The sequence below is a fragment of the Ambystoma mexicanum genome, chromosome 2p (assembly GCF_040938575.1).
Source record: "Ambystoma mexicanum isolate Mex_15411 chromosome 2p, UKY_AmexF1_1, whole genome shotgun sequence".
Classification (NCBI taxonomy): domain Eukaryota; kingdom Metazoa; phylum Chordata; class Amphibia; order Caudata; family Ambystomatidae; genus Ambystoma; species Ambystoma mexicanum.
In genome coordinates, this window is record NC_090923.1 from 953593313 (window position 1) to 953608297 (window position 14985).

At 44.0% G+C, this 14985-nt stretch overlaps 1 protein-coding gene across 2 annotated transcripts in view; it reads right to left on the minus strand.

Moving 5' to 3' along the window:
- LOC138566955 (serine/threonine-protein kinase MRCK alpha-like) overlaps positions 1-14985 on the minus strand; it is a 2642347-nt gene that overhangs the window by 1573470 nt on the left and 1053892 nt on the right. For both annotated transcript variants that reach the window (XM_069644738.1, XM_069644739.1), the window contains exon 17: positions 6351-6475. In XM_069644738.1, coding sequence (XP_069500839.1) covers positions 6351-6475 — 125 coding nt within the window. The remainder of the gene's footprint in view (positions 1-6350; positions 6476-14985) is intronic.

Consider the following 14985-nt stretch of genomic DNA (forward strand, 5'->3'; position numbering starts at 1 on the left):
ACAACCAGTTTACCTTCTTTCTTCGCACCACAGACCGGTTTGTGGTCGAATTGCCCGTGCCAAGCACCCCGGTAACCGGATAGCCACTTACCACTGGACCGCGAATAAAAGGACCGCTCCTTTTACCTCAGAACTCTGCGGCTGGTTTCTTCCCTGGCAGTGCAACGGACTCCTGTCTTCCTCCCCGACGAGATCCTCTCTTCCCCCGGACGAAGCACCGACTTGCATCCGCTGCCAGGAACAACTGCCCCCGCTGGAGTATTCTCACCACTTTAAGGTAACGTGTCCGCCAGGCCTCCCTTTCTAAAGATTGCTACAAGGTAATAATAAACCCCTTAACCTTCTGGACTGGGCTGGCCGCCTTGACCCTCTAACTGGTCCCTTTCTTTTGGTTCAACTCTTTTTGAACCTTTGCAAGACTCTTGTGCACTTCAACAGTGTGAACTTGGACACATTTCGTTCTGATCCTCTTAAAGTGGATCCGGCCTACTGAACTCTAACTTCACGGTTTTACTTGCCTCCCTCTCTTGTTTTGTTCTTATGAAAGCGTTGGGATCGGTTTCATATTATACTCTGCTTTTCTCTCCCTTTTTAAACAAATTATTAGAGTGCCATCTGCGTTAAGCGCTCAACGCTGGCTGAAAATAAGTGGGGCTTTACTTAAGACTTGTCTAATATTCTTCTAAGGGAGTGTATATCTTTTAGTGACCGTGTTTTTGAATTGCTTACTATTAGTGCCTGTGTGTTTTTCTAGATGTGGTTTTAAATAAATAATTATATCTCTTATACACCAAGCTCTGGTCAGTGTTTACTTGTTCTACTGTGTTCTTTTGACCTATTGTGAATACTCTGTATACTGCCTAACTCTTCTTGAGGGAGGTCTGACTGCTCAGCCACAGCTACCAAGTGAATCTGTGTGGTACAGACTTCTACCAAGAGGGTTTACTGCCAAACACCTGTAGTCTTAAATCTTTTGCAGTGGTCCCAGAGGGAACTGCACAGGTTTCTGCCTAACAGAAGACTATATCGAAACAATGTGTACAGAACTCTTTGGGTCAGAAGCACTATCGCAACTGTTCGTCATTGAAAGGGCTCATAGGATCCCATCCACGAGACCTATCCCAGGAGCCCCACCCCGTCCAATCATAGCAAAACTACTTAATTATAAAGATCGCAACACGATTTCAAGACTCGCAAGAGAGAAACGCGGTCTACACCATGACGGTGATTCAATCCACTTCTACCCAGACTTCTCTCCAACCGTTAAAGCACAAAAAAGATCCTTCACGAGTGTAAAACAAAGACTATGTGATAATCAGATACCCTACTCAATGCTCTTTCCTGCCAGGCTTCGAATACAAAATGAAGGAAAAGTTCAATTCTTTGTCGCCCGAAGAAACCAATGCATACCTGGATGGAGCTGGATGTGGGTGTCCCAACAATATCCCACGGCTATCGCAGAGGGACAGGGCACGGAGAAACCCGCCGTAACTTGGCACCCGAATCCGACTATGATAACGAATATCGTAACAGACCCACCGGAATCAACAATAAATAAAAGAAGAGAGCCACACGACTTGGGACGCTCCCAACGCCCCTTGCACGGCACAGTTATAGTTCACAGGGTGGGAGCTAATAGGGAGGGCAAAGGAGACAAGCAAGTTGGGGGCTGCTCGCGAGAAGGGGGGGAAGAACAGGCAAGTTGGGGAACACCAAGTTTAAGAATGTATACAGGGTAACCTGCACCGGACCAGAACAGGACATTTCGAGCCCAACCCCTCTGGAGCGTACCAAGCCAACACCTGGACGTCCAACAATCAATAACAAGCCGACAAATATGGAGCCTCGAAAACAGCTCAGCAGAAGGCACATTAGTACTCAAATACCAAGCTGAAACACAGACAAAAGAACCTACCTATTCAACTTAATAACATGGAATATTAAAGGCGGCAACCAGTCCACCAAGACGAGGAAGATAACGCGATACCTCTGCAGACACAAAACTGATATAGCCCTCATCCAAGAAACGCATCTACACCCTACTTCCGAAAACATGTGGGCAAAGGAATGGGGCTGCCACAGGTACTTTGCATCCTTCTCATACGCAAAAGTCGCCGCCATCCTAATAAACAAAACAACTAAATTCAAACTAATACAAACTCAGAAAGATACAGAAGGCAGGTCGCTACTGGTACAAGGGACCATCGATGGAGAAGAGATTATAATCAAACTCCTATGGCCCAAATACAGACGGACCCAATAATTTCAACTGGATAATGTCCCATTTGGAATCAAACAAGAAAGTCGAAACCATCTGCGGGTGAGGGGGTGGAGACCTCAACACACCGCTAGATGCGTGCAAAGATAAATCCCACAACACAACGATTCCCCCCTGAAAAGCAAGTCTGAAAATCACTGAGATATGTAAGGCATATGACCTCAAAGACATTTGGAGAAGCAAACACAGAGAATCCCGAGAATATACATACTACTCTTGGGTCCATAAAACTAGCTCAAGACTAGACTATCTTCTCGTTTCCTCCGACAGCCAATATCAATGGGGCGAGTGCCACATCCTTCCCAGGTCGCCATCAGACCATTCAGCAGTCACCCTTGAGTGCATCACGTCCCGAGAAGACACCAAAAGACCACACTGGAGATTTAAACCCGGAGCCATCCAGGACAAGGTATTTGCAGACGAATTACGTGTCGAAATAACATCCTTCATTGAAATCAATCAGGGCTCTGTGACTTCAGCAGGCAAGCTATGGGAAACGTTTAAATGCTATATCATAGGAGTCTACCTAGCAGAAGAAAATGGGATACCCAAACTGACTGCGAGCGAAACCAAGCTAAAGGAGTTGGAACACACTCTTTCTTCCGCTAATGACCCTCGAACTTTGGCAATGCTTAAAGGAGAACTAGAGACCTTCCAAACCACAGCAGAAAGGGAAATAAAATTTCTTACAAGGCATCATAAGATCCGACAATACGGCGAGGGTCAAAAACCTGGGGCACTCCTAGCGAGACTTATAGCGACGGAGAGGGAACTCGCGACGATGGAATCCGTCCTTGACCAAACAGGAAACCCTGTCTACTCCGAAGACAAAATAGTGGAGACCTTCCACAAGTTCTACCAAGATCTTTATGAGTCGCATTATACCGCCGACCCCACAGAACTAGGACAATACCTAGACGCGATCGAGTTGTACTGGACAAATGCTGAACTTCGAGAACCCCTCAACCAGCTCATTACTACTGAAGAAATTTCCGAAGTGATTAAAGAGCTACCGAACACAAAAGCACCTGGTCCACATGGGCTAACAGACGGATTTTATAAAGCCTACACAGACCTCCTGGCACCACTACTGCTTCAAGTCTACGATGAAGCCCTAATTAAAGGACAACTTCCACCAACACTCTACACGGCCAACATCATCCTACTTCATAAATCCGACAAACCCAAAGACGACTGTGCGTCCTACAGACCCACATCATTAATAAATCTAGCCAACAACATTTTAGCAAAAATTCTCACCAAGAGACTTCTCCCATTAATGCCAGCTTTAGTGCTGGCAGATCAAGCAGGTTTCGTACCAGGCAGGAATACCTCGTTTGGCATCAGAAGAATGTTCAGCGTGATGCAAGCACTCGACCCAGAGAACCAGGCAGTAGCAGTACTATTAGATGCCAAAAAAGCATTCGACTCAGTTGAATGGCCCTTCATCTATGCAGTCTTATATCGTATGAGCCTCGGCAAACGCTTCATACACTTGATTGCCCTCCTGTATAAAAAACCCACTTCTTATATAACAATTGGCAGACGCTCAACTGAACTAAACCTACGACGAGGAACGAGACAAGGCTGCCCCCCCCCGTCAGCATTACTATTTGCCTTGTTAATGGAACCCCTGGCCTCCGATCTTAGACTATGCCACCTACATCGAGGACTCTCCCTATGCCCACACAAGATGATAGTTTCCCTCTACGCAGATGATATTGCACTATTTCTTCAAGATCCCGCTGAAAACCTAAACCCAGTGATATGCACAATACTCAAATTCAGCAATTTCTCAGGATTAAAAATCAATAACATTCCCACTGACGGCAACCACCAAGGTGTTCACTAATGACTATGGCTTCAAATGGCAGCACTCAAAAGTGAGATACCTCGGGATACTCATGTCCAGATCCTGCCGAGATATTATGTAAGATAACTATGAAGCTGTATTGGGGAACATTCAAAACAAAGTCAACAGATGAAAAACACTCCCACTCACACTTTGGGGCAGAGTAGCCTTGGTTAAAATGGTCATCCTTCCAAAACTACTTTATCTCTTCTCAAACATCCCACTAATCCTAACCTAGAAGTTCATACATCGCATCAGAAGCGTGATCCTTGACCTGGTGTGGGCAGGCAAAATTGCAAGAGTGGCATACACTAAGCTGACACTCCCGGTGATACAAGGAGGACTCGCTCTCCCAGATATATAGCACTACTACTGGGCTACCCAAGCCCAATTCCTCATTTATTGGTATGCTAGTCATTTTATTAGACCTCACTTCCAGATAGAGAGCGCCCTGGCAACACCTCACCTGCTCCGAGCCGCGATCTTTGGCGAAATGCAGCCACCCAGAACACAGATGAATATCGTTCATACAACATATCCAATATGGAAAAAGATGGCAAAGAGCGGAATCCAAAGCAGATATTCCCCTTCCGGTGAAATTTATACCAGGAATACCGCTCACTACAGAAAATAATTTCCTCCAATGGACAGAAAAACTTCAAATAAAATCCTCCGGAGATCTTTTCCCAAACGGCACATTTTTCTCACCCCAACAAGCTTGTGAAATGGGCAGCAGTAATGCATTAGACATTCATCTACTTCAGACTATGACATACCCTCCGAGCTAAAATCCCCACGTTCCCAGACCAGCCCTCTACTTGGCCACTATTACACGCAACGGTACAAGCTCAAGGAGAAGGGTGGCAAACATAAAAGTACCCTCTTGATCACAGAGACTCCACCAAACTCAGGAGAAAATGGGAAAGAGCCCTGAATACCATGACAACTGATAAAGACTGGAATTATATTCTCTGTCTCACCCAAAAAGTGGCAATTAACACCAGATCCATTTCAATTTCCTCCACCAGGTATACCACATACCGGCAAAGCTCCATGCACAGAAACCATCGGAATCCGCTGCATGCAGACGGTGCGGCGCACCAGAAGCAGACTTTATACATCTCGCGTGGATATGCCCCACAATAGCCACATTCCGGAATGCAGTCCTAGAGAAAACATCAGCAATCATCGGAACAAAACTAGAGGCGGACCCTCTAATAACACTGCTAGGGCTCACCAGCCACCTGCCGGACGCAGTCCACTGACTGACGAATCTACTACTCATCCTAGCCCGCAGAAGAATTCCTTGTAATTGGGGGAAAGGCCCGCCTCCAAGCTGGCAACGCTGGCTACAAGACATCACGTACTGCCAGGACGTGGAAACCAGCTTTATTAAAACATTGCCATTACACGCACGTCCGCCGGATATATGGGGCCCATGCATAGCCTATTTGCTGTCCTCTAACTGGGACTCACAAGCCTCATCGCCAGACCACAACCAACAACAACCAATCCAAAATACAACCTAACCTCTCGAGGACACGAAAAGTAATCCGTCAGTACTGGCTCCAGAGCACACCAAAGCTGAAGGGCTGAAAAGGATATAAAATAAAAAAGAAAAGGGGAGGGAGGAGGGATGTAGGGTTTTCTTTGCTTGTGATGGCCGGTGTATGGACCCTGTATTTAATTAATGTGAAAAATCAATAAAGAAAGTTTAAAAAAATAAAAAAAGGTCACGCTCCTTTCAGTGCTAAGCCAATATTAGGTGCATGTCAACTTGTCAGACGGTGTGAGCCTTACCTCAGCCCAGATTCACCCCACATTCCACCTACTCCTTAATGCAACTTGTTAAGGGGCGTGTCACTTCTGCCCATCGTACTATATCGGTTTCAGAGAAGGCGACCTTCCGTGACAGTGTTCTTGGATCACACCTGGAACGATGTTACATGGTAGCCATTTTCTCTGCACTTCCTAGTGGCCTACTCAGTCCCTTATATCCAAAATGATCATTTCATGTCCTTCGTTACATGAGCCTGGTGCAGAGAAACGCCAATGCAGGTTATCAATGATCCGTCATGTGCTCATTCTTGTTCCTGTAGTGTGTTCATTCCCTGCGATTTGCCTTCAGGAACGCTTACTATAGAATGTCTCATCTGTGCACTGTGAAATAAATTCACCACTGCATGATGTCTAGTGCCTAATGTACAGGTCTACACTTACCATTGCAAGATATCAGTGATCTGTGCTTCCCAATTGGTGATGGAATCCTTCTTGCCCTCCACAGACTGCAGTTCCTCTTCCAGTTGTTTATTGGCAGCATTCACCTGCTCAATCTCCTCTGTTAACTATTATCAGAAAGAAAACATGCACAATATATTAGCACTGTATTTGCACATATCTTTCACAGATTATTTCTGCAGTGAAAGGGCCAACAATCGTTATGGAAATGAAGTGATGTTCACATGCAGCATTCTTTTTTTGTATCCCCCTTTCCTTTTTGCATTTCAAAAAACACTTCAAAAAAGTTACTTTTGTAATGTAATAGGCATTACGACTGTGCATCAATTGTTCACACAAAAGACCAGAAGAAATGGTAAAGGTGGCTCATTAGTAAAAAGGCGGGGGCTTTATGACACAATGTTGAAGGTGGAAAATGGACTCCACAAGAGTTGCAGCGAAAGGGAATTGGGGGAGGTAAACTGAAGCCCAAAGAGTTGCAGGAGGTACAGTGTGCACATTTGATCACTGAAAGTTTATATATGGGGGAGGCCACAAAAGAAACTGGAGATGTGACTTAAGTTGCACAAGTCTCTGGGTGAACCAAGGATGAATAAGCTAGCTACAGAACAAAGGGGCATTGATGAAGGGTTACTGAATGAACCTGGACTGTGTTCAAACTTTACAGGACAATGGTTGTGTTTCTGGGTGTATCTTGCATAATTACTCTAAATTTTGAAGGTGGGAGGTTAACAGAAGGTAAATAGACTTACAGTTGCATATTGGTTGTGAGCTGCAGGGAGGGATGGAGAACTGCTCTGTCAGGGGAGGGTTACAGAATAGATGTAGGCTGTGTGGCAGTGACAGAAAGGGCCTGGATTGTGAGGAAGGATTACAGAATAATATTGGGCTGTTGGTAGAAGGCAGGATTTATAAAACAGGCCTGGGATGGTCGTACGTAGTGGGATTGGCCTCTGTGGGATTTCTAAAAATAGGGTTAACCATACGAAAGCCTCTGAGAAATTGGATGTATACTTTTCACAATTGATCACGGGAGAATTGACTTTCTGCACAATGGATCATGAAATGAAGGTCAATTTGGACATATATGCGGGGGGCAAAACCCCCTGCAACTCCCTACTCAATCCAAAAACCCCTGGAACCCCCTACCCAATCCCATTATATTATTTATTACTCCAAACCCACCCCACACATATATATATATATATACATAAAGTAAAATAAAAGGTAAAGATCAATTGTGCAGGAGGTCAATTAGCACCACCACTATTAGGTCAATTATAACAAAAGGTCAATTGTAAAAGGTCACTTTGGGTAATACCGAGAAATTACTTGTCTGTGGGGTAGGGGAAGCTGTTTGATTAAGCTATGCTCGTTCAAACCTTAATGTCAGTTTGCACTGTATTTGCCATCCTCCTCTATTTATGTATTTGATCTCTGTAAAAGCACCTCACTGCCCGTGGGCTGTTGTGCCTTTATTAATGAATACAATAAATAAAATAGTAATTGGGATGAGTGTTTAGTAAATTAGCTAACATTGTGGGACAGGGGAAAAGAATGAGCTTGGGGAGTGCTGGAGGGAAAAAGGAAAAAACTATGGAATTGAACGTCATGAGAAGGCATGCAGAAAAATCTTTTTAAAGTTTTCTCTCCATAGAAATCAATGAAACACCCAACTTCCTGCTATGCTTTGAGCCCTGGGCGAACTTTTTAGAGGTAAGTAAAGTAATTTCCCTCGCTCAGCCCTTCGCAGATAGTGGCACTGGTCAGTCCATAAAGTCACCAGTGCAGGGGGACCATGTGCAATGTGCAAGATTCTCTTGTTTTAATGTAGCACACCTCACCTTATGGTGAAGTGCTGCAGGGGTACTTCGTTTGCTTTTTTTCTTGTTTTGTTTCATTTGTTACTTTTATGAGGTGTCCAAGACTGACTGGTGGGAGAGGATATTTTTCTACCATGTTTTTCGTTTTTATCACATGCACTTTTGCATGTTAATGCATAATGCCATGTTAAGTACCATGTACTGAAAACGGCTGTGCCACGTGTTTTTCCACCCTGTCCTTTGTCCACCTTGTCCATTGGCCTTCTTAGGTCAGGAAGTGTCATATATGGTATGGCCTTTCCCTAGGTGAAACTCTCGAGTTTCCAGGGCATAGCGGTAGGCTGGACGAGGGGGCTGGGACTGTCCAGTCCCAATCCACACTCCAGCCAGGTGTATTTGTATTTATTTGTGTTTTATATAGAGCCTTAAGCCAAGGTGCTGTACAGAGAACAGGGAACGGTACAATAAAATGAATACGCAAAAATGTATAAGAAAACATTCAACCAGGCACGTTGCAAAATGTGAGACTTCAATGACTAACGAAATAAAGAATAGACATAGAACGATGAGAGTAAGGGAGGGTGTTCCAGTGAAAGGGCGCTAAAAGAGGGAAAGTATGAAAACGAGATTGAGCACAAGCGGGGTGGGGGGTGAGGTGCCACCAAGATAAATTGAGAGGAGGGGCAGAGAGAACAAGTAGGGGTATAGAAAGATACCAGGACAGAGATATAGTCAGGAGCAAGACCATAGAGGCATTTGAAGACGAGGCATCGGAAATTACATTTAAGCTGAGAGTGAAAAGATTACCAGCCAAGAGTAGCAAGAGAAGAAGAGATAGAGTCTCAGAAAGGAAGGAGACAAAGGAGACTAATAGAAAAGTTAAAAACTGATTTTAGAGAGGCAGGACGAGTAAAATTCAGGAAAAGATCAGAGGAAATCAACAATTTAGAAGCTTGAAAAGTGACAAATGGACAAGCTTCATGGATATTGTGTAGGTGAATGCGGCAAGTTCACAAAGTTAGAGAAATGTGATAAGAAGGATAGACTAGAGACAAGGTAGAGCCAATGACTTTGGGCCATAGACTAGATTGGAAGCTGGGATGGGCAAAAGAACTAAAGGAGAGTGGGTGAGGGGGGTGGGGGGGGAGGAGGTGACAGGGTGTTGGCAGGGAAGAGGAGAACCTCAGTTTTCCCAGCATTAAGTGTAGGATAGTGAAAAGACATCCAAGATTTGATGGCCAAAAGACCAGCAGAAAGTGTGGTGAATCTCAGAAGAAAAAGAAAAAAAAAACGAGAGAAAAATGTGAGTGTCATCAACATAAAAGTGGTGTGATAAACGAAAGGAAGAAATAATAGCAGCAAGAGGGGAAGTGTAAAGAGAGAACAGAAAAGGGCCTAAGACGGACTCTTGCGGAACACCATGGGCAAGCAAAAAAGATTTAGATTACTTGCCAGCCCATGAAACAGAAAAAGTTATTTGCGATAGATAAGATTGGAATCAGGGTAGGACTGAGCCCATGAAACCAAAGGAAGATAGACGTCAGTAGAAGGGAGTGATCGACAGTGTTGAACGCGGCAGATAGATCCAAAAGAATAAGAAGAGATGAGTTTAGAATACTATGCAAGTCCAAGACAGAAAGAGCAGTTTCTGTGGAGTGAAGAGAGCGAAAGCCAGAATGTAATTGTGGGAATATAGAAGAGCAAGGAAAAAAAAGGTAGAAACTTGAGACTAGACCAACTGTTCAAGTAATTTAGAGAGATAGGGTAGCAGGGAAATAGGATGAACATTTGAAACAATAAGTGGGTCAGCAGTAGGTTTCTTTAAAATTGGGGTGATGAAGCGTGCTTAAAAGACGTGGGGAAAGTAGAAGTGGAGAGAGAGATATTGAAAAAAAGAGGTATGAGCTTTGCTGGGCAGATCTGGGGCAAGACAGTTTGAATGGTGCAGATCCTTTCAGTTTGTGGTTTGGGGACGACCCCAGCTCTAATGTAGGATGCAACTGTTTTTCAGATCATTGTTTTGAGCCAAGACCACCTCTGAAGAGTTGCAGCACGCTGAAGACCAGAGGACGACAGTTGAAGACATCCAGCATTGCCTCCAGCCGAGTCCCAGTGAAGCCCTCTCTGACCGACTTTCTCTGCATCAATCTCCAGATCCAGACCTTACTCAGTGTTTCTATGCATGGGCTGGTGGTACCAACCAGTCGAGACCCCTGTATGCGGAAGCCTTGGGATTCATCCCAGAACCATCCTGTGGGTTGACCAGCTTTGTGCAAGGAATCTTCGGTGTAACAGTCCCCATTACTATTTTTGGCTAGGAACTTCACAGGTCTTCAGCTTGTGGCCCAATACTCAACCTAGAGCTGCTGCTCTCAAACACAACGAGGAGCTTTCCTGGAGTAGAATCTTCCTCATCGCCACAAGTCGTCTGCTACCTTCGAATGAGGGTGTTTTTTGCTGCTGCCCAGCTCAGCGTAGTTGTGGGGTGGTCTCATTGCGGTACCACTGATGGTCGTCATCCAGCTTCAAGTTTTCAGTAATAGTCTGGAAGCTTAGAACCATTGTCTAGCTGGACGCAAATCCGAACCCAAATACTACTGCTGTACACGCTGCCTCTGGACCCAATGCAAACCGGCCTTTGACTTAAGTGGGCCAAGCAAATATGAGAACCCTAGAGGTGGTTTCTCTGTAAATCGGATTAAGGGGCTCGGGGTGTTTGCATACACGTTTCAACCTCCACCCACCACCCCCATGTAAAGTCCACTACACTGTCCCCTAGCTGGCCATGATCGGTGGAGTTCTGCACAAGGATTCCACCCTGGGCTCAAGTCCTGCCTTATGCTCTGCAATACTACCATGATTGAGTTTGGCTGGACCCAAGTCTCAACCCTATTCAATAGCTAGGGTAGCACCACAGAGCACTCCCCAAGGGATGGTTCTCTAAATCCATTTTAAAAGAAGGTAAAATTCATGGCCTCAATTAAAAAGAAAATAAACTGAGCAGTGTGGGCACATGTCTCCTGCTGTTCAGGGTCGAAAAAACTGCTTATCTAGAACTGTTTTTCCTTTCCACTATGGGACCTGCAATTGTAATGGGACAAGAAAAACTACACATACACCAGAATGAAAGGACAAAAACAGGACAATGCAGAAGGGAATGAGCTCATTTTTTACATGGAACTGGAGAGCTCCATGTGGGAGGACTGAAAAATGGGTTTGCACTTTATAGGCGGGGTACAGAATGCTAGTTCAGAAGAGTAATGCCAGTTAAGGGTATGGATGTCATTTAGGGGTTGCCAGGGGTACCAGCCAACACCTGTGGAAGCAGGCAAAAACATTAAAAACAGCAGTTTTTGTCTAGGCTCAGTGCTGTATGAATTGCATGCACAGATCTCCACATCCGCGTTTGTAATCATATGCCATGCTCATGGTGGCTGTACCACACTAATGATGCATTACTTGGCATAGGTTGGCATTACATGGGCATTTGAAGAAAAATGTGTCACTTGATGGCAGTACCATTACATGTGAAATTGTCTCACTTTATGGGATGTTACCAGGGTCAAATGTCTCATGCCACTTCAGGTGACAATAGTTAAAAGGTCCTGTAATGCCACTTACTGAGATATCACTTGGTGTGTGATGTCACTTCCGCTACCTCTGACATTTTGGTCAATTGACATCTGATGAGGGTGGGTGTCTAGGTTACTGAGGCGCCAAGAGATGCATTACATTTGTTAAATACCTCTGTGTAAGTATGTATTCAGTGTACCATCTTTCTGAAAATCCGCATCAATCTTCCTCATGTGTCTGGTTTAGTCATTTGTGGTCTACGTTAACTCTAAATGCTGCTTGGATTTATTGATGCACTGTTAATTGCATTCTGTGTTGAAGGTATTCTAAAGATTATGAGCTACTTTCAAGTATTTCATCTCGTTTGTTTCTTGATACACAGTTTCCTGTATGAATCTTAATATTTAATAGCCATTTGGACTATTATTCTATGCTATTTCTTATGTACTTCAATTAACGGATTTGTTTTTAATTACTGTTGGTATTTAAACAATATGGATAATAAAATTATTTAACAAAAAAAAAAAAGAAAAAAAGACTCAGTACAACGCATTCTCCCCCAAATCTCTGACACTATATACAATAATTTAGAGGTCGACATGGAGCTGGTCTATAGATGGCAACTTTGAAAATGATTTTGTCTCAGGACTTGCAGTTTCAATAACCAAAATAGCTGTCATTATTCAGTCCCCCAAGCTGAATAAGTAACACATAGTTACTCTGCTACAAAATAGGGAGAATAGTCTTGCCTGTAATAACTGGTCCCCCTCCTTAAAGACCTACATACATAAGCCACCACTGTCAAGGAGAAGATTAGTGAACCTTTTTTGCATTCCACAATCGGGTATATTAACTGGTCTGACTCTAGAATATGCCGTTGACTAACCGAGCAGTAATGCTCACAGAAGATTTAAACTGATTTTTAGAACAGATCTTGAAGACTCAAGATTAGAGTGCCACAGTTGCAGATCTAGAGGAGAGTGAGGTTTTTAGTATAAGTTAATGCAAATTACTAACCACCTAGAATTTGTCAAAGCTATTCAGCCACTTTACAGAAAATTGTCAAGTAGGTCAGAATTTGTAATACAACGCTCTTTGTAGCAATGTTCTGCAAATACTCATCAGCTGGTAATGAGTCCATGGAAAATAAAGATGTTAATAGTGGTAAATTAACACAAAGTCATGAAATAAAAGTCTGGATAGGCACTAAGAAAAGCTACAAATTGCTGGTCAGTGGCAGGGCCTGAATTTGAATTGGCAAGCACATTTAAGCATGTAGGGTTGAGATGACATCACTCCCAAGTGGCGGCCACACTTTCCAAAGAAATCATAGTTTAAGACATTAAGTAAAACCAAAAATAACTGTAAATTGAAAAAAGAAACACTGAAGTTTATTACAGTATGCTGCAATGGCAGACATTCAGGCTAAATGAAAATAATGCAGATTTATCCTAAAAGCACCTACAAATACTTATAAAGTGAAAACATTGGAACCAATATGCCATCCTAAAAATAGACTGGTGTATTCACTATGGAAGCCTAGGCCACACCATAATACACATGCTGGTGGTATGTGGAGTTTGGAGGGGCAACCACAGGAAGCCAAACCGAGTCCCCGTGTGTATCGGTTGTGGGGCAGAATGACAGGGGGAGTTCAGTGCGTTAGAGAAAATGCACATTTATGCTTAAAGATTGTTAATGGGAAACATAATAGTAAGTGAACCTAATGCAACTGCTAAATGTATGTTTATGTGAGAAAGACTAGTCCTCATTAGTATTAGGCCCAGTGCAGCTGAAGAGAACATTTTGAATGCGTGTGCCTGAAGGCAGAAATGTAAAAGGTAGCTGGGTAGTAAGGTGGATTTTAAGAATAAGCCCTGTGGACAGATCCCTGCAGGCCACCCTATTCTGGTGCACAGTACAGCCAAACTATTAGACCTAGGAAGTGTGAGAATGGTGTAGGCGCCACGTAAGCACACAAAGAGCTCTCTTAACATAGGTTAGGCAGAATGTATATAAATACTGTTATTTAGGTCTTCAACAAACTCTTAGCAATGAGAAATCACAGCTAAGTAACACAGTAAAACATTCAGGCTCTATAATCTGCTATTGTGTTATTTGGGGAAGACTGAAATCATCCATGGTGAGATTGTGACATTTTCCGTTCATTCCACTAAAACAATGTACTATACAGTGTACAAAGGTTAGTGAATTTTGGCAGGTTAACAGTCTGGAACTTCATGGGAACCTGCATGGTCTTTAATGTATTGATTCGGCAGTGCTGCTATTAAAGATTTGAAAAACCAACCTCACCTGAGATTGCATGGGTTTCTGCAACATGGGGGGGTTTAGGGGCATTGCACATGTCACACAGGAGCTACTAAAGAAACACTTGAACACGGGTAGATCATTAACTGTGGCCCTGTCTTGTACGTGTGCTGCCTTTTTGTTAAAAAAGTGTGATTATACAACTAGCATAATTGAGTTCACACACAAGGGTGACATTGGGCGTTACTGTTATCACTGCAGCACCATACACCTCGCATAACCAGAATAAGATGAACCAATGCATTTCCTCACAGCACATAGGGCCTCATTACGACCCTGGCGGAAGACCATGGTGCTCCATGCCGGTAAGTTACCGACTCCACCATGGAGAAAGGAGGAATTACCACCCCATTACAAGGTTGGCGGGGCGGTAATTCCCCCTTCCTCCATGGCCCTTCCCCATTCCCATTTTTCCCCATAGGGCTCAATAGGAATGGGGAAGGCGCTAAGTACGGTGCCGCAAATTGCAGCACCGTACTTAGCACCAAGGTCCCTTTGCGGGTCCCTACTTTAACGGCTGGTAAAACCAGCCGTTAAGGTCGGGTCCCGCAAAGGGACCTCGTAATTAGGTGCTAATAGGTTAACGGCGCCGCAGCCTTTTATGGCGCTGTTAACCCATTAGCGCCTGGGTCGTAATGAGGCCCATAGTCCTGCAATTTCTTCAGAATCCATCTTGCACTCTATTCTGCTGGGATAGCGTCTTTCACCTTTTTCTCTCCTTTGGACTACTTGCATCTGACTTTGCTAAACAACTTGCTGTGGGAGGGCCCTTTCTGATGCTGGCCTCTGGAGTGCTTTCACATGAGCTATTCATTCAAACTCCATAGACATGCTGCCTTGCCTACTCGTCCGATTCCCTGTTGGTGACCACTTTTTAAAAACCAACTCTTTTC